This window comes from Dipteris shenzhenensis, chromosome 28 (genome assembly GCF_047967505.1).
Source record: "Dipteris shenzhenensis isolate YYH24624 ecotype China chromosome 28, Dip_SZ_1.0, whole genome shotgun sequence".
NCBI classification, from domain to species: domain Eukaryota; kingdom Viridiplantae; phylum Streptophyta; class Polypodiopsida; order Gleicheniales; family Dipteridaceae; genus Dipteris; species Dipteris shenzhenensis.
This window is the reverse complement of record NC_141623.1, coordinates 41,981,538-42,004,535: the sequence shown is the minus strand read 5'-3', so window position 1 is coordinate 42,004,535 and position 22,998 is coordinate 41,981,538. Positions and strand designations below refer to the sequence as shown.

The 22,998-nt window shown below is 42.8% G+C and overlaps 1 protein-coding gene and 1 pseudogene across 4 annotated transcripts; both read right to left on the bottom strand.

Annotated features, from left to right (window-relative positions):
* LOC147883582 (polyol transporter 5-like) overlaps positions 1-16,883 on the bottom strand; it is a 42,946-nt pseudogene extending 26,063 nt beyond the window's left edge.
* Positions 16,884-17,788: 905 nt separating this feature from the next.
* LOC147883581 (uncharacterized) lies at positions 17,789-20,702 on the bottom strand. 4 transcript variants are annotated; one of them, XM_087399855.1, is made up of 8 exons: positions 20,304-20,702; positions 19,899-20,177; positions 19,672-19,791; positions 19,388-19,570; positions 19,231-19,310; positions 19,041-19,131; positions 18,863-18,958; positions 17,789-18,716 (listed from the first exon to the last, which is right to left on the bottom strand). In XM_087399855.1, the coding sequence occupies exons 1-8, from the start codon at positions 20,514-20,516 to the stop codon at positions 18,600-18,602; spliced, it is 1,179 nt and encodes a 392-aa protein (XP_087255981.1). In that variant the 5' UTR covers positions 20,517-20,702; the 3' UTR covers positions 17,789-18,599. The 4 variants fall into 4 exon arrangements, 3 of the variants coding, with proteins under 3 accessions (XP_087255981.1, XP_087255982.1, XP_087255983.1); XM_087399856.1 differs by having other exon boundaries at positions 18,601-18,759; XM_087399857.1 differs by lacking the exon at positions 17,789-18,716 and having other exon boundaries at positions 18,861-18,958; positions 19,041-19,127.
* Between the last annotated feature and the right edge of the window lie 2,296 nt (positions 20,703-22,998).

Below are 22,998 nucleotides of genomic sequence, written 5' to 3'. Positions count from 1 at the left end.
CACTTTCCAGGATGTGAATCCACCTGCATATGTTGATAGACAGCAGGCTGTCCATGCACCAAATGTGCAAGAAATGGTGCCACCAAGTACTCCCACAGGTATACAATCAAGGGTAGATGATGGATCATCGATTGGTGGAAATGATGAGCCAAATGTGGCTGATATGCAAGTGGGACAGCAAGCTAAAATGCCCTTGAGAAGGTCATCTAGAGTGTTTAGACCGCCTGATAGGTTTGTTCCAGGGGTAGACTATGTGATGCTTACTGATTGCGGGGAGCCTTCTTGCTATAGAGAGGCTATGATGCATGCGGATCAACGCAAGTGGGAGTATGCTATGCAATCAGAGATTAGTTCACTTATGAAGAATAAGACTTGGGACTTGGTTTCTTTGCCACATGGAAAGAAAGCATTGCCATGTAAATGGGTCTACAAAATGAAGGTCACAGGTGATGATGTGCCTAGGTACAAGGCCCGTTTGGTTGCTAAAGGGTTCAAGCAAGAGAAGGGTGTGGACTTTGATGAGATATTCTCTCCGGTTGTGAAGATGACCACACTTAGATGCATGCTTGGACTAGTGGCAGTAGAGGATATGGCGCTTATGCAAATGGATGTCAAGACAGCTTTCTTGCATGGGGATTTGCATGAGGACATCTACATGGTGCAGCCGGAAGGCTTTGAAGAAAAGGGCAAAGAGCATTTAGTTTGCAAGCTGAAAAAGAGTCTCTATGGTCTTAAGCAAGCACCTAGAGAATGGTATCAGAAGTTTGATGCTTTCATTCGGTCCCAGGGTTTTAGAAGGAGTGAAATTGATCACTGCCTCTACACTAAAAGGGCTAAGGATAATAGCCTGATAATCCTGGCACTATATGTGGATGATATGCCATTGGCTAGCAAGAATACTTATGAGCTAGATGCTTTAAAAGCCAAGTTGCATGAGGCCTTTGATATGAAGGATTTGGGACTTGCAGGTCATATTCTTGGTATGCGCATCACACGTGATCGGAGTAGGAAACTCCTTTGGCTTTCACAAAAAGAGTATGTTACAAAAGTATTACAGCGTTTCAATATGGAGGGGGGGAAGGCAGTGAGTACTCCATTGCCTCCATATGTGAAACTGAGTCATACAGATAGTCCCAAATCAGATGAGGAGAGGGCCATGATGGCCAAGGTTCCTTATGCATCAGCAGTTGGGAGTCTTATGTATGCTATGATAGCTACTAGACCAGACATTGCATTTGCAGTGGGAGTTGTTAGCCGGTATATGGCTAATCCAGGAAAGAGGAATTGGGAGGCAGTTAAGTGCATCATGAGGTACATGAAGGGTACCAAGGAGATGTGCATCTGCTTTGGTAAAGGAGACATGCATGTACTTGGGTACATAGATTCAGACTATGCAGGGCATGTGGATAGTAGGAGATCCACTTCTGGTTATGTGTTCACCTTTGCAGGTGGTGCAGTGTCGTGGATGTCTCGTGCACAGAAGTGCGTGGCTTTGTCTACCACAGAGGCTGAGTATGTTGCAGCCACAGAGGGTTGCAAGGAAGCTATATGGCTTGATCGGCTAGTGGGAGATTTGGGGATTCATACAGGTGTACCGACATTGCATAGTGATTCCATGAGTGCTATTCAGCTAGCACGGAATCCAGTCTTTCATGCAAAGACCAAACACATTGAGGTCAGGTACCATTTCATTAGGGAGGTACTTGAGGACAAGCGCATAGAGCTTGTCAAGGTTCATACAGATGATAACCCTGCAGATATGCTGACGAAGAGTCTACCTAGTCAGCGGTTTGAATATTGTCGTGTATTGATGGGCATTGGATAGTATGCTCACTAGTTATTCTCCCTTAAAGGCACATTGTCCTTTAAGTGGGAGGTTGTGGGGGTTAAAGGTCACTGTGCCTTAACCCCGGTTATGTACAATACTCAAACACATATACAAATGAATGAAAAAAGAAGATTAGGGTGGTTCTGCACCCACCAAAACTTGTGTGGTTCTCTGTCTCTCTCTCTCCTTCTTCCGTTCTTGCTTCCGTTGAGAGCACTCTCAACAAATACAAGAATAAAAAATTTCTTGCATGAGCTTGTGAGTTCCCTCTTTGATGACATGAAATTAATCATCACTACGATCTAATGAGATGGACTATGATAAGCTACATTTTGGGAAACTAGTTTTTCAATAGTGCATTCGGCATGGTCATTTTGTGTAACTCCCTAGTCTTGCTCATCGTCAAGAACATGCATAAAAAGGGAGGGATGTTGATAAGTAGATTGCTTTTTTCTTGTTTTTTTATGCTAGCTTAATGTTCACTTGTGATTTGTACAAGTTTAAAAAATTGTAGTACGGTGTTACGTATGCATATTATTTTTAGTAGGTGTTAGGTTAACCAAATTGTCCAAAAATGAATTTAAATGAATAGAACACTATTGTTTATGATCTACCTAGTTTTGATCCATGTAAAATGATGTGATTAGAAATTCTTGAATGGATGGTAGATCTGCATGTAGAGAATGAAAGACTTTTACTTAAGTCCTTATGACTAATATAACTGCATTAAACTTGTCCTAATATAGCTTGTAGTATCATTTAGAATTGGATAGGTTGAAATTTGCCTGGTGTTAGGTGGCCTAAAATGCAAAGATTTCACCTAGATGTGACTCTAGACAACATGATATCAGTTAGCCTAGGCATGAACGCTTCACAAATGACCACATTGTTAACACATCCTTGTATCTTGTGACATTGTATGCAAGTGTTATCAGGAAAGTTGTCTTGTGGCACCACTTTCTATTCATTGGTTTCCCTCGATGTCTTGTCTTGCTCAAAACAAGTGGTTGCAATATCATGTTGATAATAGTGTGCATAGTTGTAATTAGACATGGAGTTCTTGATGTTATTGATAGTCACAGTTGCACCATTGGGTTGCTCCTCTTGTTAGGTCATTCAGTTATCTCATTGAAATTTTCATCATCTAGCCATTCTTGTAGCAAGGGCTCATCAGTTGCATTTGTGGTTAGCATGATTGGTTGCATCTCAGTAGGAGGAAATAGCTTGTGCAGTAATTTTAGATTGTATTCTCTGGCATCGAGGCAATGGGAGCATATTATTATAGTGTTGCTGTGCACGTATTTTTATTCTTGTTCCTTGGTGATCATGATGCCACCAGTTAGAATTGGATATCTTCTAATGTTGTTTTCTATCTTGTATGATGTTCAAAAATTGGAGGAAATCACCATCAAGGGCACGCCATAGGTGTTTAATGGTATAGACTAAGATCTTTTGCTATGGCACGTGTGGCAAAATTCTTCTTGGTGTTTTCATATTGCTTTCATCTATGCAAGGTATCCAAACAATAGCACACACATTTATTATCAAATGGTTTGAGAATGGATTGCAAGGTGGCCACACATAGTTGTCTGATTACGAGAACAAATGTTGTACGTGTCATCAGGGATATTTCATTAATGTTTATCACATTGTCTTGGGTGAGTGCACGTGATGTCATTAATATATTTCACTAGGACACCAACTCCCTTCGTCTTGGGTGAGTGCACGTGATGATTATCACATTCGAGTGCACATGATTTCATTAATATATTTCACTAGGATGCCAACTCCCTTCATCTTGGGTGAGTGCATGTCACATCATCTTGGGTGAGTGCACGTGATGTCATTAATATATTTCACTAGGATGCCAACTCCCTTTAGTAAGAATACCTATCAAAATCTTGAGTATGACATGAGTTTAACAATATGCCATGAGGAGAAATTATTCAAATTAGCATGGCTGTGTTCTACACTAAAAGAGCTTCAAATATGTCTTTACACCTTAAAATTTAAGCAGCCCATGAGAAAGTTACATTAATGTTAAAGGACATGGGTTTCATATTTAGTATTTTTTTGTTTTTACCCCCCCCCCTGGGCCTCACATATTATGAAAAATATGCACAAATCTTACAATCTTGCATATTTTTCAAGCCATATACCTTATATTTTATGGGAGGAGGGACATGAAATTTTCATATTTTTCCTTGCTTATGTGAAATGTTTTAAGGAAATGCATGCATATTCTATATGGACTAGTCCCCCCCCATACCCTAAATTTTTGGACGAGGGTAGTAATAGAATACATATTGAGTTTGTACCCCAGGTCTGTTTCTAGAAGGAAGGAGAGGTATAGTTGCGTGTATCGTGTGAGCTTGAATTGGTAGAGTGAATAGTTGTAGCTATGCAGCTAATGTGCATTGGTACTATAGCACCTATGGTCACAATTTATATTACATATATTTCACTTTTTACAAGCTGGAATTTGATATATCTGATCAAGAAGGATTTCCCCACTCATGTGTCAAAAATATGATATGGTGTCATTTACCATTTAGAAATGATATCATTGTATATTACCATTTACTCTAAGGTAAGATTGGCATGTTCCATCTGGCTCAATGCATGAATCAATCCTAATATGTGTGTGGTCATGTAAGATTTCTATGTCATTCTACTCATTGACTTCTAGTGATGTCATAATACCTTCTTGTAGAAAAGGGATGTTTTGTAATACCATGTTCATGATTTTTTGTATCCTCTCTTCTACTAGTAACTAGCATTGGGTGTAGTTGGTGATATACATCTTCTGGTCATGCTTTGTCTTGATGATTCCTCTAGTTTGGCAGTCATCAAAGTGGGATCATGTTGTGTTTTCTTTTGATATGTGTGAATCCTCTATCCTAAAGGGTACTTGACAAAGGAGGATGTTAAAGAAAAAACCCTCCGTATGATGCCTTGGATGGTATTCTATGAAGCAGACCACATTGGTGGTTTTTTAAATGAAACTTTGGGGAGCGTCTATGCCTATATGCTTGTCCTTCTATGTCATTATGTTGTAAGTTGTGCATGAGCATCATGGAATCATATAATGAAGTGCTATTCTTGGTTCGGGCCTCTCCCTGTGCATCAAGCCCTCTCAATCCCATGCTCTGGCACCCTAGAGTGGCAACCACAAAGGGCGCCACATCGCTCATCGGTGTAGCTACGGTTTGTGGGATGCCACAAACTCTGATGTTGAGAGCCTTACTACCTTCTGATGATACTCCATGAGCATGGCTGAAATTTTTGCCTTCACAGGTTCCCTTTCGGCCACATCCACCCATCTGAATGTCTTCTCAATTAAAAATGGCATACTTGCAATCTATGCCTCAACCACTCTTGTGCTCCTCGGAATCATATGTAGGGTAGTGATGACCTTTGTGAGCTGCAAACCATCCTGTCTGAGTCCCTATATGAGACCAGCCTGCTCCTAAGCAACCGAGAAGTAGCTAAATGAATCGCCTCTCCTTCTGGAGCCTAAAAATCAATGAAATGTGCCTATAGGAGAAAATGCCACTACTGGAGCCTAAAAACAATAAAATCCAACCTGTTGAGAAATCATAATCCTTCATGGCTAGCTTCCAATAGTAGAAACAACATCCAAACAAGTTGCCCACTAGCCTAGACATCACTAGCAGCACCAAAAGTCCAAAATCCAGCCTAAAAATAGGTCGCCTAGCTCCAAATCCCCTCTAGGAAAATTTGTGATGGATTTTCTCTCTTTTTTGTCTTGCTTTTTGGCCTCTTGCATGCCAAACAAGTGTTTTGTGCTGATTTCGAAGCTCCGTGCCAAAAATACAATTTTTAATTGCACCACTCTTGTGCCCCTTTGTTACACACACTAGTCCTAGGAATTAAGTGCCTAGTAATTGGCCTGCACATTCACAATTTCTAAGGGCCCACTAGGAGTTTTAATTCCCCTAGTCTCACACTCATGGTGTCCATACTTCCGTGCCCCAGAGGCCCAAGGTAGTCACACGTAGATTACGAGAGTCGCAAATGAAAATTCCCATAAATTCACATCCTCGTGACATATCCCCGTCTTGAAAGAAGGCAAAAGTCCACAATTGCCTACAAAAAGAAAACAAAAAATGAAAAAATAACAAAAATACAAGTCAAGTATGCTAACAGATCAACCAAGTCTGAAAGGGTAGCAACCAACAGACCAATCAAATCTGAAAGGATAGCCAGCCAGTATACATATTTGTAGAGCCATGGATAGCAAATACATATAGCACTACACATCAGATGCATCATAACCAACTGACATTACACCAATCATAGAGGCCCCGTGGTAGAAATACTGTCAGCAACTAGTACCTTGGGTGAGACATACTGTAACACCAAGCGACCTCAAGATACTCGAATGTGTCTATATAGAGGGAGTGGAGGTGCTAACCTCCCCCTTGAGCACTAGGCAATGCTCCAAATGCCAGTCGCTCTACTGAACCTGAAGAAGTGCCACCTAAAGTTGGCTCTAACTAGAAAGCCCTAATGTAAAGCTACAACACCTGAGGAGTATCTGCCACTTCCTCCTCCTCCAATGACTTCGCATGCAATGATGAAGAATAGGAAAATTTCACCAAGTAGCGTTGGGTATTATACCTCTTACCTTGCTTTCCTTGGGTGCTAACCTCCCCCTTGAGCATCACGCAATGCTCTAGATGCCGTCGCTCTGCTGAACTTGAAGAAGTGCCACCTAAAGTTGGGTCCAACTAGAAAGCCTCAAGGTAAAGCTGCAACACCTGAGGAGTATCTACTAGTTCCTCCTCTAACCACTTCGCATGCAATGATGAATAATTGGAAAATTTCATCAAGTAGTGTTGGGTAACTTTACCTTTTACCTTCCTTTCCTTATGTCAAGAGTTTCATCTAATTCTTCCACCTCGGGCTGCATCTCCCTAGGCAGGTGTTCGTCTCCTTTTTGGAGTTGAGTTGTATGTTGTAAGCTGAAAATACAAACCAGTTGCAAGCCTTTGTCTTTTAAAATGTTGTTTCGTCTCTCTGAATATGCATTCATAATTTTTCTCTTTTTGACTTTAGTCATACATGAATCCGACTCTGGTAGTTCCATTACCAGAAGTGGATGTGTGTTGGTGTTTTTCTCCCTTTTGAAGACACCACCAGTAACACTATGGCAATCCTATACTGTGTTCAATCTCCCAGCCGGTTGCTACTACATAGAAATTGTGCAAAAGAGTGACAATAGTAAGATCCAAAACGACTCGAACAGTAAAAAACCAACAATAGCGACAACTCAAAAAAATACAATCAACAGCGGAATGTTTGCAGAAAGGCTACTTCAATACAAAACAAAGACAACACAGCAGCTCAACAAATCGGTGCATTCATCACATGAATTCATACAAAAATCCAACTTCCAGTGGCCTACGGTAGGAGATAGATTCAAACTTTATGCCAACAAGAACTCATGGAAAGAACACGCTCAAGAGTCTCCAACAACCTTTAAATAAGTCAGAAGAACTGCAACAAGGAGCAAACGACATGTTCTCAGATTGGGTCTTTGACAGAAGCGGATTGACGATGCCGGACTTGTTCCAACTGGACAAAGTGATAGATTCAGGTTGTTTTAAAGTAGCTCATCAAAAAATTCAGGATCAATATGATTACATCAACAACAAAGTACTACACAAGCTTTCAAATTATCAAGATCCATCGACATTACAAGCAACTTAGTGGGCAAGACTATGGTACAAGTAGTCCGACATAATCCAGTGACATTAGTTCTCCTTCTCTTTTCTTTCATGGTGGATATCTCGGCTCATGTCAGATAGATTTTAGGAGCCATTGTCACCAAGACAAATAGGATATGTCTACTTCACATGTAATCAAACTCATGTTGAAGCAGCAACTCAAATTGACTAGGATCAATAGGATATATTCCATGATCCTTATTACACACCAAGTGGAACAAGCTCGTCTGACAGCTCACTCCATAGAAATGAATTATACAAAGCTCGTGCTGAACTCAGTACATTGATGATATCTACACCAAGAGAGGAATTCCTCAAAAGAACTCTTGCAACCAATATAGCCACAAGTGTGGTTGTTGTAGCCCAAAGAAGATTGAACTTCAACCCACTACCTGCACAACCAAATAGGAGAGTACTAGCCAAATCTCCAGCTCCACCAAGAATGCAGAACCCATTAATGAAAGTAGCCAAGTTCATAGGAACAAAACTCCAAGACCCTGATAGCCATGTTGGGCAGTTTAAGACGGTGGATAGCAAGCAGCTTTGGCGGACTCCCAGATGACACCAAAAAGGAGCAATTTGTAGCAACCTTCAATGGTAAGGAAATGAATTGGTTGATGCAGTATGGAGTAGCTCATTTTAACATGTATGATGAGTTTAAAATTGCATTGAAGCAGTGTCAGACCGCAATCAAAAGAAGAAACTATCAAAAGCAAATCAAATTGTGACAAACACTCGGATACAGTGGATGCTTTAACAGAGAGCAGGCACAAAATTTTCTGACAAGCCATTCTTGAAATTGAATGTCAGTTTGAAGATCATATGAAAAGGAGTGCAAGGGTCAAACAGGATGACCTAGAAGAAATGAATCTTGGGGAGTGTGACAACCCCAGGATAGCATTGGTCAGTACAAGTCTTCCACCACCATTCAAAATGGCACTCAAAGACTTATTGATAGAATACAAAGATATATTTGCATGGCATTACACAAACATGAAGGGGGTAGACCCAAAATTCTGCCAACATAGGATCAACTTGAAAAAGGATGATGTTCCAGTGGTGTAAAACAGATATAGAATGAATCCAAATTATGCAAAACAAGTGAAGGAGGAAATAGACAAGTTGCTGAGAGTAGTATTCATCTATCCTCTCACACATGTTACATGGATATCACCCATTGTAATTGTCCCTAAGAAGAATGGAAAACTTAGAATCTGTGTTGACTACAAAAAGGTGAATGATGCCACCATTACTGATCATTTTCCTCTACGATTTTGTGCTTTGTTAGATGCTATGGCAAGTCATGAGATTTACAGTTTTCTTGATGGATTTAGTGGTTATACAACCAAATCAGGATGGCACCTGAGGATAAAGATAAAACTGCATTTGTTACAGAATGGGGAGTATTTGCTTCAAATGTGATGACCTTTCAACTCAAAAATGCTCCACAACATTTCAGAAATACATTCAGGAAGTATGCGCTGACTATCTTACAAGTTTTATGAAGGTTCTTTTTAACGACTTTTCAGTTTTTGGCAAAAGGATGGAGCACTTGCATCATTTGGCCTTATGCTTTGCAAAATGTAGGTTGGTTGGACTCGGCCTTAATCCTGCCAAATGTGCATTTCCTGTTAGTAGAGGCATTCTCCTTGGACAGATCGTCTCTCAACAAGGTATGGAGATAGATCCCAACAAGGGATTTGCTACCAAAAATCCAAGCCACCCAAAAATATAAAGCAACTTCATAGATTTATTGGTCAAATCAAGTGGCACTGCAGATTTCTCATATATTTAGCTGATATATATTATCCACTTACAAAACTGACAAGAGAAACAAAACCCTACATTTGGGGTGAACCACAAGAGTATGCTTCAACATATTGAAGAAGATGCTAATGCTTGCTCCTATCCTCCAACATCCATATTGGACTCTCCCATGTGAAGTTTTCATTGATTCTTTAGATACAGCTATGGATGCAATCTTTATGCAGCAAAAAATAGCTAAATGGTTCAGACCTGTGTATTATGCCAACAGAATTATAACAAAACATGAGAAAAAATATGCAACTGCCACAGAGAGAGAGAAGCCCTACGTATGACCTATGCATTTCACAATTTCAGACATTATTTGTTGGGTAATAAGGTCAACTTCCACGCGGATCATCAGGCACTTATTTACTTGGTCAACAAATTGCAATTGGTAGGTAGATTGGCTAGATGGATGCTCTTCTTGCAGGAACTTGACTACAACATTGTACATAGATCTGGAAAGCAGCATGCCATTGCTAATTATTTGAGCAGGCTGACATGAAGGGAAGCTCCAATAGGTATACTTGATTACCTACCTGATGCAGGCATTTTCATGGTAAGAATGAGGAACCCCCAAACTAATATGATAAGATAAGATGCTCTTTTTTCTTATTGATGGATTGATTTCTGAAACATTAAGTAGGGATCAACGGAAAAAACTTATTTTACAAAGCAAACCATTTTTTGTTTTTGATGGTATTTTATATAGAAGGGGAATTGACCAAGTCATTAGAAGATGTGTGCAAGATCATGAACAAAAGGCTATCTCGGCAGACGCTCATGGAGGAGTAGCAGGAGGACATTTCTATGGAGACATGACATGTAAGAAAATCTTGCAAGTTGGTTTATGGTCGCCTTTTGTGTTAAAAGATGCTCACAATTATGCAAAGGCATGTTTACCATGCCAAAGGGATGATAGACCACTTGATAATGATAGAATGCCTCATCAGTCCATTCTCCCTTTGGCACCATTCCAAAAGTGGGGGCTAGATTTTATTGGTCCTATCAAACATCCATCCAAATTTACAGGTAACCAGAATATGTTGGGTGCAACTGATTATTGCACAAAGTGGGTTGAGGACGTAGCCCTTAAGACGTGCAAAGCCAAAACTGTGGCACGCTTTCTTTACCACAATATTGTGACTAGATTTGGAGTACCTATTGAAATAGTATAAGACAGAGGTACCCACTTCCTCAACAAAACAATTAGAAATATGACAAGGATGCACATGATGTTGCACAAAAACTCCACAGCATATCATCCTCAAGCTAATGGACAGGCAAAAAGTTCTAATAAGCTTATGAAAAAGGTGTACAGAAGGATAGTGTTGGCTGATCATCTAGAACATTGCGATCAACACTTGGATTCAGTTTTATGGGCCCTCAGAATAGCTCACAAGGTTGCAACTGGTCTCACACCATTCAAATTGATGTATGGATGTGAGTCAGTGGTGCCAATGGAATTTTTTGCAGGCAACTTGAGAGTTGCAATTGATAATAAGCTATCACCAAAGGAATCAATTAATTCCACATTGTAGCAACTTCTACAATTAGATGAAGATAGACTAAGCAGTTCCCACACTGCTAGCATCATTCAAAAAAGAAGAGCTGCTTGGATCAATAGAAATATCAAGTTCAAGTTATTCAAGAAAGGTGACTTAGTTTTGTTGTTTTTAATACAAAGTTGGGTAAAATGCTAGGAAAGTTCAAGCTAAGGTATGATGGACCATTCAAAGTACTGGAAGTATTTGATCAAGGTACCTTCCAATTAGCTCACCTTCATGGCAATGCTTTTGAAAAGCGAGTAAATAGTTTCAGGTTAAAACCCTACATTGGACCTAACCCAACCCAGGCCAACTGATCAATACAATATCTCTACAGCTGTCTTCTGACTTCAATCAAAAAAATGTTTTTATATCAGTCATGCAGGTTGAAGACATTAACAACAAGAGATTCTAATATAACCCCGACACCACTCAGGACAGCAGGGTTCAAGGCCTCAACCTAGCAAACCTAGGGCAACATACAAATCTGGTCAAGAAAACATCTCCAATCACTAGTGATCTATAGCAACTCCCTCCGTAGATTGTAACTAATTTCAACATTTTCTACTATGATCCTACCACAATCAAAAGGAGTACATAAGGCAACGCTACATGGAGCAGCTTCACTTCAACTCTTACCATCCAACTCAAGGCACCAGCCAAGCCAAAAATGACCAGACACTTCAATCAAAGTCCGACAAGAGGCTGACATGCATAGAAGAAAACCAAATCAACGATCTCAAAATATCTTCGGTAAGCTTCAATGTGTTTAGCATAAAGCAATTTAATGATGCAGGTACGAGGGTGCGAGCACACATGAGCATAGTGGCAAAAACAGGCAAGGCTCTGATCCGACCATATGACATCTGACCAAAGAGCCGCTCACGCCTAGCAAGTCCGACTTTGTCCAAAGTCCAACCTATTGTTTCGACTCCGATCCAACCTAGCGTCAACTAAGAAAACTAAGCCAAGTCCAATCTGATCACGGTTCCAGAGTACAAGCCCACTCTAACTTATAACGCCCATTCCAGTCGAGATCTGACTGTACGAAACAACAAATGATCACTTTCAACGGCCACCCCGGTTCGTTGTACCCCAAACGACTGGACACACACAAGACATACGAGGAACCATCGCAAATCTTGACGACGACGTGATCGATCACTCGCTTGAGATGTGTAAATTGAAAGCCTTGATTATTACCGACTCGGAGCCTACAAAACTAATCATACAATACAAAAGAGGTGGCACCAGTAAGAGACTTCACAAGGTTCTCTCCACCTCCCCTAGATCGATGGCAAGATCACTAAAGCTCATGCTTACAGCAAGTTAGTGTTCAAATCCACTTGCCATAGGCTTCATACCCTTCCCTAAGCCATACATGACACCGAAATCAGCTCTCAGACTCACAACCCTCGCTCCTCAACAGCCACATGATCTTCTCTGTGACACCGCCCTGAGCGATGCCGGCATGGGGAAGAAGACAAGCCTCACCCCAGCCTGCTGCAAGAGTCCCCAAAAGAAGGAAGCCAGAGTGAAAAAGCCTATAGTCGTTCCCGATCCAGAAGACACGAAGTCCGATAGCGAGACGCCCTTGCCCCCGCTCAAGAAGCAAATGCTGCAGAGCAGCCTCACTCATTTCAGAATCTCACTCGACCTTGCAAAGCATAGCAAATGGTTGTGCAAAGATTGGTCTTTTGCCATATGCTAGCCTATCCTGGAATTCTTGGATGGATTAGCCTGATGCTCTCGCCCAATATGAATCTTTTCAGAAGTCCAAAGGTATGCTGACCCCAAATCTCATGGTTGCCTCGGAAATTATTGCTAAGGTTTTTCAATTGCTGATTATACAGCAAGAAGTCGTGTACAAAAAGACGTAGATGAAGACATGCAGAAAGAGTTCGGTTCATCACCCGAGATGCAGAGAAATTACTTCTTCATCGCCAAGGTTGAGAATGCATGCAGACGACAACAACTTGTATGGTACTTGGAACGATTGCAATTGTTAGTCAAGACCAACACCATGAGCCGTGACTCTTATGCAACACTTCGTGCAGCAAAGACAAGTACAACAATCTCATGGGCACATATTCTTCACTCCAGGCTGATGAGTGAGATTGCAAGGAAGGATTTAAAAATGTCAAATGCCCACACCAAAATCGCACCTTTTCTTTGTGCTTTTGAAAAGCCCTAAGGTAATTGTGCAATATTAGGAAGAAAGAACAAAACACATCCATGATAATCCAGATGATGATGATGCAAAAGGGAAGCAACAAGTCATTCAAGATCTTGAAGCTGCACACTACACCAAGGAAGAAGCCACAATGGTCATGTATGGTCAGTCACTAGCAAAGAAACTTTGGGATACGCCTCTAACTAGTGCCGAGCTTTTGGCTGGACCATCCGACACCAAGCCGGCAAAGAATATCAAATTAAATCCAAAGGCCAAGTCAATGTTTCCGAGTTAGGAGAAATGGCAACAACGCAAGGAGGATCTGCCTCGTTTTTTGCTAACAGCCTCTCGAAGAAGCTCACTCGAAGCAATGTCCCCTATCCAAAAGCTGGCGTAATTGCAAGAGACAACTCCACACATCAGTTCGACCACAAGCAAAAGTGCAACAGTATCGACCATGGAGGCAGATAATGCACTACAGGTATTGCAGACATTCCATGAGCAGCAAAGAGAAGGGTAGATGCAACTTCACAAACAAATCATGGAATTGAATCAGGACAAGCAGGCTGTACATGATTACATCGTTCAGCAGCAAACAACCTAGAAACAACTCGAAGAGACCACGAACTTGGCTGAATGAGTCCCTTCTCCAAAAGTTCGTGTTAACCTGACTCATAATCTCCTCCTGCTATGCTACACTAACCCTGTACAATGGTCTATTAGGTGGACTATTGCCAGGCACAATATCAATCCCATGGTCCTCTGGCCGTTTGGGCAGAAGCTCACTAAGCAATTCATTTGAAAAACAATATGAAAACATATTTAAATAGATATCTCTTTCTTTATCCAAGCAAGAAACAATATACTCTTCATTCACTAGAGGAATCTCCTTAGCAAAGACCATGCACACTGAAATATGACTTTTCATTATGGAATTAATGGCAAAAGCTGTTACAACTAGGACTGATTCCCCTTTTAATTTTGCGCCAATTACATGGGTCTTCCCTTTATGACAAACTGTAATTTCTCTTTTTGGCTTCCATCACTGCATCTGAGAGTTGCATACATGGAATTCCCATCAAAACATCACAACCGGAGAGAGGCATGATATAGAAGTCTTCGTTGTCCACCAAAGACTAAATATGCAAGTGACACTTCCCTATAATGGGCGTGACAGGAGTGCTAAACTCTGGATTTGCCATGCTGGCTTCACAACTTGGCCCCATCTCATCTACACGGATCCCCAATCTGACTGCCATATCTAGAGAGAGAAAATTATCCTTCGCACTAGGATCAAACAAGATGAGGGTTGTTTGATCCCGAATCTTACCTCAAGCCCTACATATCTATGCTTCCTCTTGGTGGGATTGTTCACTGATTACATCTGGCATCAAACCAACCATGGTCTTTTATTTCTTGCCCTTTTTATCACTCTTATCTGCATCAGCCTTCTCCTCTTTCCACTTTGGGCAATCCCTGAATATGTGTCCCAATTCCTTGCATTTAAAGCACTTATTTTCCGCATACAAAGGCTGCATCTCTTCCGGAGATAAATAAGCAACTGCCTTCTTATTCTTTTGCCGCTGTCCTAAAACAGAGCTTTCTGGTGGTTAGCCTTCTTCTCTGTTTTGAAGGGACGAGATCCAAACTTCTTCTTTGTGCTATCCTTCGTGCTTCTAGGCTCCCTTGAATCTAGAATTCTTTCCCTGCACTAATGCATATGATATGTTAGCATTCTCAATCAATTGAGACATGTTAGAAACCTTGGTTTTCATACAGTAGTCTCTAAGCTCCTTTGGTAAACCACAACAATACTTCTCCACCTGCTCAGAGAAAGGAATATGCTGATAGGAGCTTACAGGCAACAAAGGCACCCAAAACTTGCTATTATACTCCTCAAGATTTGGACAGTTGTTTAAATTCAACTCATGCCAAGCAGTCATAATGCCAACCTCAAAAGTTATAGTAAGCCACGCAGCTAAGGAAGTGTATTTCCAACGACTAATCTTTATCTAGCATATTTTGAACAATATGTTCATGTGACAGGGCTCCTATGCCACCTCACACTTTCAAGATGCATGTAACATAAATTTCTAGGTTGTATGAGCTTTATGCTAAGGCCAGCAAACACTTCTATGGTAGAGAAGGCTGAATCTTTGAGGCATATTATGGGATGATGGGATCAAGTGGATCCCTTTGAGTTGAAATTTATGGGGGACTGGCAGCAGCCACAAAGAAACCTCAAGAGAGTCCCCTCGTGACCAATGGAACAAGGATCCGTGGTATGTGGGGACTTGCCTGAGCATCTGTTAATGGCTTTGAAGGCCTTGAGAGCTTGGGCTCTCACATGTGAAAGGTTGGGCTCTCACATGTGAGAGCTTGGGCTCTCACATGTGAAAGGTTATATTAGCTTTAGGCTAAGGCCAGCATAAAGCTGATATAGCTGGCTCTCCCTCAGACATAAACGGTGGCACTTTAAATTAAAGCGGACACCTCTCAAGGTGAAATGCACATGGGAGCATCCCCAAAATAAAATCAGAGGAGTCTCGATGTGGGGGATTTCCAATTCCACGATATACACAAAGGCATGGACATGAAATGCACTAGGTGTCAGGACTTCTCTTTTTCAATGGTGACTAGGTTAAAATAAAATAGCTTCTAGGTAACCGTTTTGATGGATATCCCAAATGCACATTTAGGCATGTATGGCACCTATTGAGACAATAGACATAACAACACATATGGAAATTATCCCTTAAGCCGCATGCCTGTGCTCTTATTTGCAAAGGAAACATCTCTGATATGAGGACCCAGACTGTTGGGCCAAAACCTATGGAGAAACACGTGACATAACAATAGATAAATAATATTGCGATGGCAGCTCCGGCTCCTGGAGCGTTTTGTGTAGAATCCAGATGAGAAGATAATAGAGTAGCCCCTTTTGTGGAGTTAAACCGAGAGCTATGAAGGCAACAGAAACTGCAACAAGGCAGAGTGACACGGATGCACCACTGATGATAAGAAGAGGTTTCCTGCCATATCGATCTAGAAAGGTAGTTGATAAACGTGACTTGCTGAGGCCTACTCCAATGGTTGCACTGAGAGTTGCGAGTCTGCTCTTGATTCCTGCTTCGTCAAACACCACTGGACTCTATGAAACAATTGCATCTATACCACACACCTGTTGGAAGAAGTGTACACCTAGTGCAGCAATCAGCAGCCGCTTGACATATCTAGTGGGGAATAAAGTCTCATTCCAAACACCCTCTCCTTGCTTTCTCACTCTAAGAGCTGCTGCTTGATACTCTTCACCTGTGGGATCTGAATTGGGACTAAACCTAGTACTTCCATGATCTCTCTTAGCCTTAACGTCGCTTCTTCCTCGTCTCCGTTGGAGGTTTTCATGGTACATCCTTAGCTTCAGCTATCCTCCCCTGTGTGACTAACCAGCATGGAGATTCTGGCATCAACAACACACCCAATCCAAGGAGAACAGCTGGAAATGCTCCTAGGCCCAGCATTAATCTCCAGTCGATATTCCTTGGCAACCTCTCGAAGGCAACATTCACTATATATCCGAGGAGAACCCCAACGTTGATAAAGACCTCTATAAGTGAAACCAAAGCACCCCGAATCCTTGCCGGATCGAGCTCTTCTGCATAGACTGCAACTACCATCAGGGCAGAAACTACACAGCCTATTTGCTGCCCTGCCCATCTCTCCCCTTTCTTTCCCCCTTCCCTCCCATGTTGCATTAAGCTTACCTCACATGTCATACCTGCAGGGAACCTTCTCGTTTGGGCTGTTGCGAAACACGTCTTTCCCCCCTCAATTTCTCCGCATATCCTCCCATTCTATGATGCCCTGTTCCGTCTGATCAGTTTTATGTGTGTCGATGTTTTGTTCCGTACACACTCGACAGGAGAACAGCGTCTGACTATCCACCAAGCGAAGGTTGGAAGTACCTTGTTTTTGGGGCTTACGGAAGAGGGGGTCACTGCTGCAAATGGAAGGAGATGGCACTGACGATCCTTTCGCCCTAACCTGCCACCCGCCAAGAGCTCACAACAATCCAACATATGAATGCGCGAAAACAGCAAGATTTGCTCATCACAAGGAATCAATGATGAAAAGCACGAAAGCGAGGAAGCGATTAGGAAACACAGTAATGTTTGAAGATTTTCTTGCCCTTCACAGAAGAAAACAGAAAAATCAAAGGCTCCAGAGCCCTTGGATCAAACAAAATCCAAGGGGTCGAGGATGCACATGTGACTTAAGGAGAGGCCAGCCTTCCCTTTGATGGACTAGGCTGGTCATGTAAAGATTGAGATCATCATACTTACAAATAGGATCACAGTTGCAGTACAAGAAGCTCCAAGTCTTTCATCAGAAGTAGAAAACCAGTATAACAGACAACTTGACATTGATAGAAACATGCCAACACTTATATAAAGCAGGACTACAAAAAACACAGTTTGGCAATGCCAAGAGACCAAGGTGCAAGAGAAGACATCCAATATAACTTCACTTCCCAAAAAGTAGTTTGTAGACCCATGACTACTTGTTCATGCTTAATACAGGCTTGTACAAGGCAAATCCGATGTACAACAGGCCATAGTACAAGACCTGGCAATCTAGCTATGTTAAAACACCATTCAAGAGATAAAAGTGCTGCGTTTTTTATAAACATATGATTGGTACTTTGGAGTATCTGTTTACATAAGAAGAATTTATATCATGCGAAGGAAAATCACCAACAATTGTAATTCTTACAATAAGCAACAGCACAAGTTTTGGATCCTTCTGATGACAAATACGTTATACCATTCATGGCCTGTCGCTTATCAGAGAAATTACGCTTAGTTACCAGAGCTGCAGGCCTCTCACAATTGAGATTTTTCAAGGCCAAATAACACTATGATTATGCTCACATTGTCAGCTACCACTTGAGCTTCGCCATGTCCCATATCATTGCTACCTCATTAAACTCTTCAGAACCCGATCCTTTCCAACAGTCTATGAGTCCAATGTCATAGCCTCTGTACCATGTTCATCTTCTTGTCTCTGTAAGCTTTTCACGGGATGTCCATGCTGGTCTCTTTCTTGATGCTGCCAGCCTTCTGTCATATAATCTGTGATCACACGAGATAAGGTTCTCACAAGCACCATCTGCAGGATAAAAAAGATTTCTGCCGCCACACCAATAAGGAAGGAAAATGAAGGGCTCTCTCTCTCTCTCTCTCTCTGCACATTCCCCAAAAAAACTTGTTTATTGAAATAAAGGAAATACAAGGGACAAACTCCTGATAGACGAGGCCCATGATATGACATTGTGTGATCCGTGCCTTTCCTCGTGCCTCAGTGACCAGAATATCATCTTTATGGTATTGATGAGCTTGATTTCTCCTGCCTTGGACGTAAAAAGATCCATTTGAGAAACTCAAATGCCATTTCATGTACAGTCCAGCCTGTCCTGATTGGACTCGCTGCTTCTATATCCAATTTTCAAAATTTAATGGCCTGACCCTTGTTGTCAAGTTGACAAATCTGAAGGCCTGATGTTGCCTATGTATCCCTCTGCTGGCACGCTGTGGAAGGTCAACTTTCCCCTAATTTTCAAATGTTTGCAGAAGGATTTCTTGAATAAGCCACCTGCGATAGAAGTAAAGATGAAGAAACCCATTCACACTGGAGACATGAATGTATGCCGCCCTTTTAATCAAAAACAAGCTGACAAGGAGATTTGTATGGTTACCTTTCTGTGGCAAAATTCAGGGAGGATGCCAAAAGTAACAAGCGTGTCCATAAGCAATCTGCTAAGCTCGCAGTATTTTGCATGAATGAAGTCACCCTGCCAAAAAGGGAGTATGATTCAGTCGAGCATAAGCAGGCAAAGGGCATGATCTCTCTGCAAGGAATTCTTCAATTCATACCTCTGCCTCGGCCTTGACAAGATTTTCCATCACAATAATTAGCAATTCCGCCAGATGTTTAACCACCGGATCTTCCGACTCTGCTGCCTGCCTACACACAGTCGAAGCCATCCACTCAGATTCATTCCCCTTAAGGTTGCGAGCCGCTTACATAGATATGCGAGGATCAAGAACATCAATGGGGAATTACTCTATGATCACTCCCGCTTCTGCTTCCACAAACTTGAAGTTCTCCTTCTCCTGTGGCCTTAGATCGCGGATCCTGCCAACCTGAAGGATAGGGTATCTAAGAAAGATTCAGGCTGGAAGGATACAGCAGCATACATGACAAGCATTCAGAAGTGTACCTTGCAATTTTCGCCGAGAGGTTTGTTTCTTTCTACTGTTACACCCTTATCAGTTCTGCGACTGGGAATATTGGTGTTCTCAACCTGACTGTTGGAGGTTTCAAAGAGTATCCTCCTTGACCCTCTCGCAACCTTGGGCAGTCGACTACTGAGACTTCGTGAAACAGAATCAACAGCGCCTGCCTGCACAAGAACAATGTCATATCCTACTCGTAAGACTCTTGAGCTCGCCTCTCTTCTGTGAGGCCCTGTCTGAACATAGTTTCAAACTTTCGTCACTTTACCTGCTTGGTGGTCAAAACACTCGACCTGGCAGTGGGTGATGAGGAAAGCTGGTCTGCTTCAGAAGCGTTCGGCGCATTTGTGCCTTCAAGCCTTTCCTTCGCTTCTGGCGACCGGCATGCCTGCAGCGGGAAGAGCAAATTCTCGCCTGTGAACTTTGATCGCACGTGTGGGCTGATCAAGACTAAGAGATGCAACAAAGAGAAGAAAGAAGTTGCTAGCAGCATACATTCTGTTTTCCGCTTGGCGAGGCTTTCAATAAGGCCTCAATCAAGCGTAGAGCGGCCCTCTCCCTCTGCTCTGCTTCGAGTGCTCGCTGCTCTGCCTCAGTAGCGCGTCTCTCTGCCTCAGCTCGACGCTCCTCGGCATCCTCCGCAGCTTCCTCAAAAACCTCTCTATCATTCCGATAGAGCTCACATTCCTTCAATAACTGTCCAAAACTACCTTTCAAGGTGTCTAGTTCTCCAATCGTCCGTTTCAGTGCTCTAGCGTTGAGGGAAGACTCCTCCTGCACGAGGGTAATTCCGCATGAGACAAGGCCTTCCGCACAAGAAAACGTGACGGCAACAGCTTGGTGCTACTGTACCGAGCAACAACAGCTATCCAGACAATTTGAAATGCAATGACCACCCACCTTGGCTTCCGCATACTTGCACTCGATAGATTGGCACTTGAGCTGCAATGCCTTGAGCTGAGCATGGAGGTCGAGCAAAGAATTGTGCGCAAGGCCAAGCTGGAACCGGAGCTGATCGTCAACAGAGGGTTCTCCGACCATGGAGTAGATCATGGCAGCGAAAAGGTTATCCAAATGGGGCGAGAGACGACCGTGGGCGTCGACAGAACTCATCTAACACTGCTACAAGATCTTGAGTTTTCAAGCAAACCAAAAAGGAGAGCAGGAAAGTGTGCGAGGATGTAGAAGGGAAGCAGGAGCGCGAAGCAGAGGCTGTGGATGTGAGAGAGAAGCTTGCAAGGCTATGGAGCTTGCAAGGAGCAGAGGCAATGGAGGTTGAAAGGAGCACAGGCTATGGCGTATGCATGAAAAACATGAAGATGAAGATGAAGATGAAGATTATGAAGAAGATGATCCTTTTTAAGCTAATCGGAGAATGTTTAACTTTAAGACGTTAGTCTAATATTGGAACATGCCACACCTACGTCTTGGCACTTCGGGCGCGGCATCCATTCCCATGACTTGCTTGCTCCTCCCATGGGGCCTTTGGTGGATGGAGATAGCTCATAGGTGGGAGAGATCTCCACCTTCCCTGAATCACTACATCCTCGTTCTTAGCCCCGAGATGCCATGTTACAGCCCTTTCCAACAACAATTCTAGGTGTCTGGCAAATGCAAGCAACCCATTGGAATATGTTCCCGCGAGGTTGCAGTAGCATCTGACGAAAGCAAGTCAGCATGTCAGAAATTGATTTGCACTGGAACAACGAATGGGAGAGCTATAGTGAGCCTTGGCCCCATAATGCTAAGGTGGACAGCAAATTTTTTGCTCTCCACCTTGGCGCAAAAATGCCAAGTTCTGGCATCGAGAATCCCACTGCTCCTCATGGGAACAAAGCAAGCATGGGCAGGCTTTGGCATATGTTGGCATATTTACCAACGCGGGAACTTGCGCTTAGAAACTCATTTCGTTCGTCTCCAATGGGGCTAAGTTTTGCCAAGAGTTGGCAGCCAAGTGGCCCGGGGACATTCCCACGTATCCCTAGATGCCTACGTCCTGGCTCTTCGGGCGCGGCCTAGCCTCCATTCCCATGACATGCTTGTTGTGCTTGCTCTTGCGCTCTCAAGTTTCTTGGGTCCCAGCCTTTGGTGGATGGAAATGTTGGGAGAAAGCTCATCGCTAGGAGATTCTGGTTCCTAGCCCCAAGATGCCAGGGTAGAAACATTTCGTCCATCTCCAGTGGGGCTAAGTTTTGCCAAGAGTTGGCAACGAAGGTTACGAGGCCAAGCATAGGCAAGTACTAGCAAAACTTGGCATATTTGCCTGAATAGGACAATGTGGGGACACCCTCTGCCTCGCAATTGCTTGCTGAGATCACTCCATGACATAGGCTATGAAGACGAGCAAGTTGGCAGGAAAAAGTAGGTGATGCAAGCACCTAATATGCCTGCTTGGAGAGTCTAGAATCCCATCTCCAACAGGGTCTGTAATCACCACAAAGATTACTGGGGTGATTCACGAGAACAAGGCAAACCTTGGCAAATCGTGACAGATTTGCCAATTTGGCGCAACGCAGGAACGGGATCTTAGAGAGTGCTCCTGCTCGACAATGCTCAAGTAGCATGCACGTGCAACATCTGTCGTGGCATTCTGGAGCACTCATTCTTACAACCCACCTGCCTCCTGGCTAATCCTCGCTCGACCATTACAGAAATCCCTGCAACAGGCGTTGATCAAGCCTGAAGCTATAATCGTATCTTTTTCTCTCTTGGGGAGGACGATTGGGGAGATGTAGACCATTGGATTGCATTGGGGAAATGTAGACCATTTGATTGGATGCAATGTTGACCATTAGATCTTGGATTGGATGGCAAACGTGGAGGTAGTTACATTGGATAGCAAACGTGGAGGTAGTTACATGTGTCATGCATCTTCATCTCTTGATTCCTGTAGCCTTGACGGACAGTTAGCATTGCAGCGCGCATCAACGAAGTGACAGGATCTATTATAGTTGTACAGAGCGACAATATCTACACGACGGAATTTAGTGGCAGCAGCAACCTTGATCGGCATTGCAATCCTTGCTATGGCGCCCCTTCCCTTATTCACCTGTAAGTCCCCTCCTTCCCCTTTAATTTTGCTTTCCTACTCCTCCTCTTCTTCACCGCTCCTCCTCCTCCTCCTCCTCCCCTGCTCTATTGATGCTCTCCTCCATAGGTACCACACCATCGATGCTCTCCTCGACATAGTCATGTTTTGCCTTTCGCAACCGCAGAGTACCACACGGCTGTGTCGTGCTATTTCCCTGCCCCTCTATGATGCCGATCGTCTCGCAACCAGACTTCTTCATGCTTCCTTTGTTCGACCCTCATGTTCTTTGTCAGCTCCTTCATACTCTTCGGAGCTCCTTTACTAGCTCAGTGGTAGAGATACTTGGACAGATGATGCCTTTCAGACTTTGACTCATTTGCACATGTTATCACAAAAGATCATGGTAGCACCATCTTGGAGTGCACCAAGATCCTTTGAAGACAAATTACTTCACATGCACACCATGGAAGAGATATATACTCAGCCGCTACTATAGAGAATGCCATGGTTTCTTGCTTCTTGCTAGATCAAGGCACACAATGAGAATTTAGCATGCACATATAT

What these genes read in the sequence shown, in the direction of transcription:
- LOC147883581 (XM_087399855.1), bottom strand. Translation starts at nt 20,516, where the DNA reads ATGAGTTCTGTCGACGCCCACGGTCGTCTCTCGCCCCATTTGGATAAC. An exon ending in CTCTCGGCGAAAATTGCAAG is followed by an intron (nt 19,311 to 19,387) that starts GTACACTTCTGA and finishes CCTATCCTTCAG; the next exon opens with GTTGGCAGGATCCGCGATCT. An exon ending in TTGTCAAGGCCGAGGCAGAG is followed by an intron (nt 18,959 to 19,040) that starts GTATGAATTGAA and finishes CCTTTTTGGCAG; the next exon opens with GGTGACTTCATTCATGCAAA.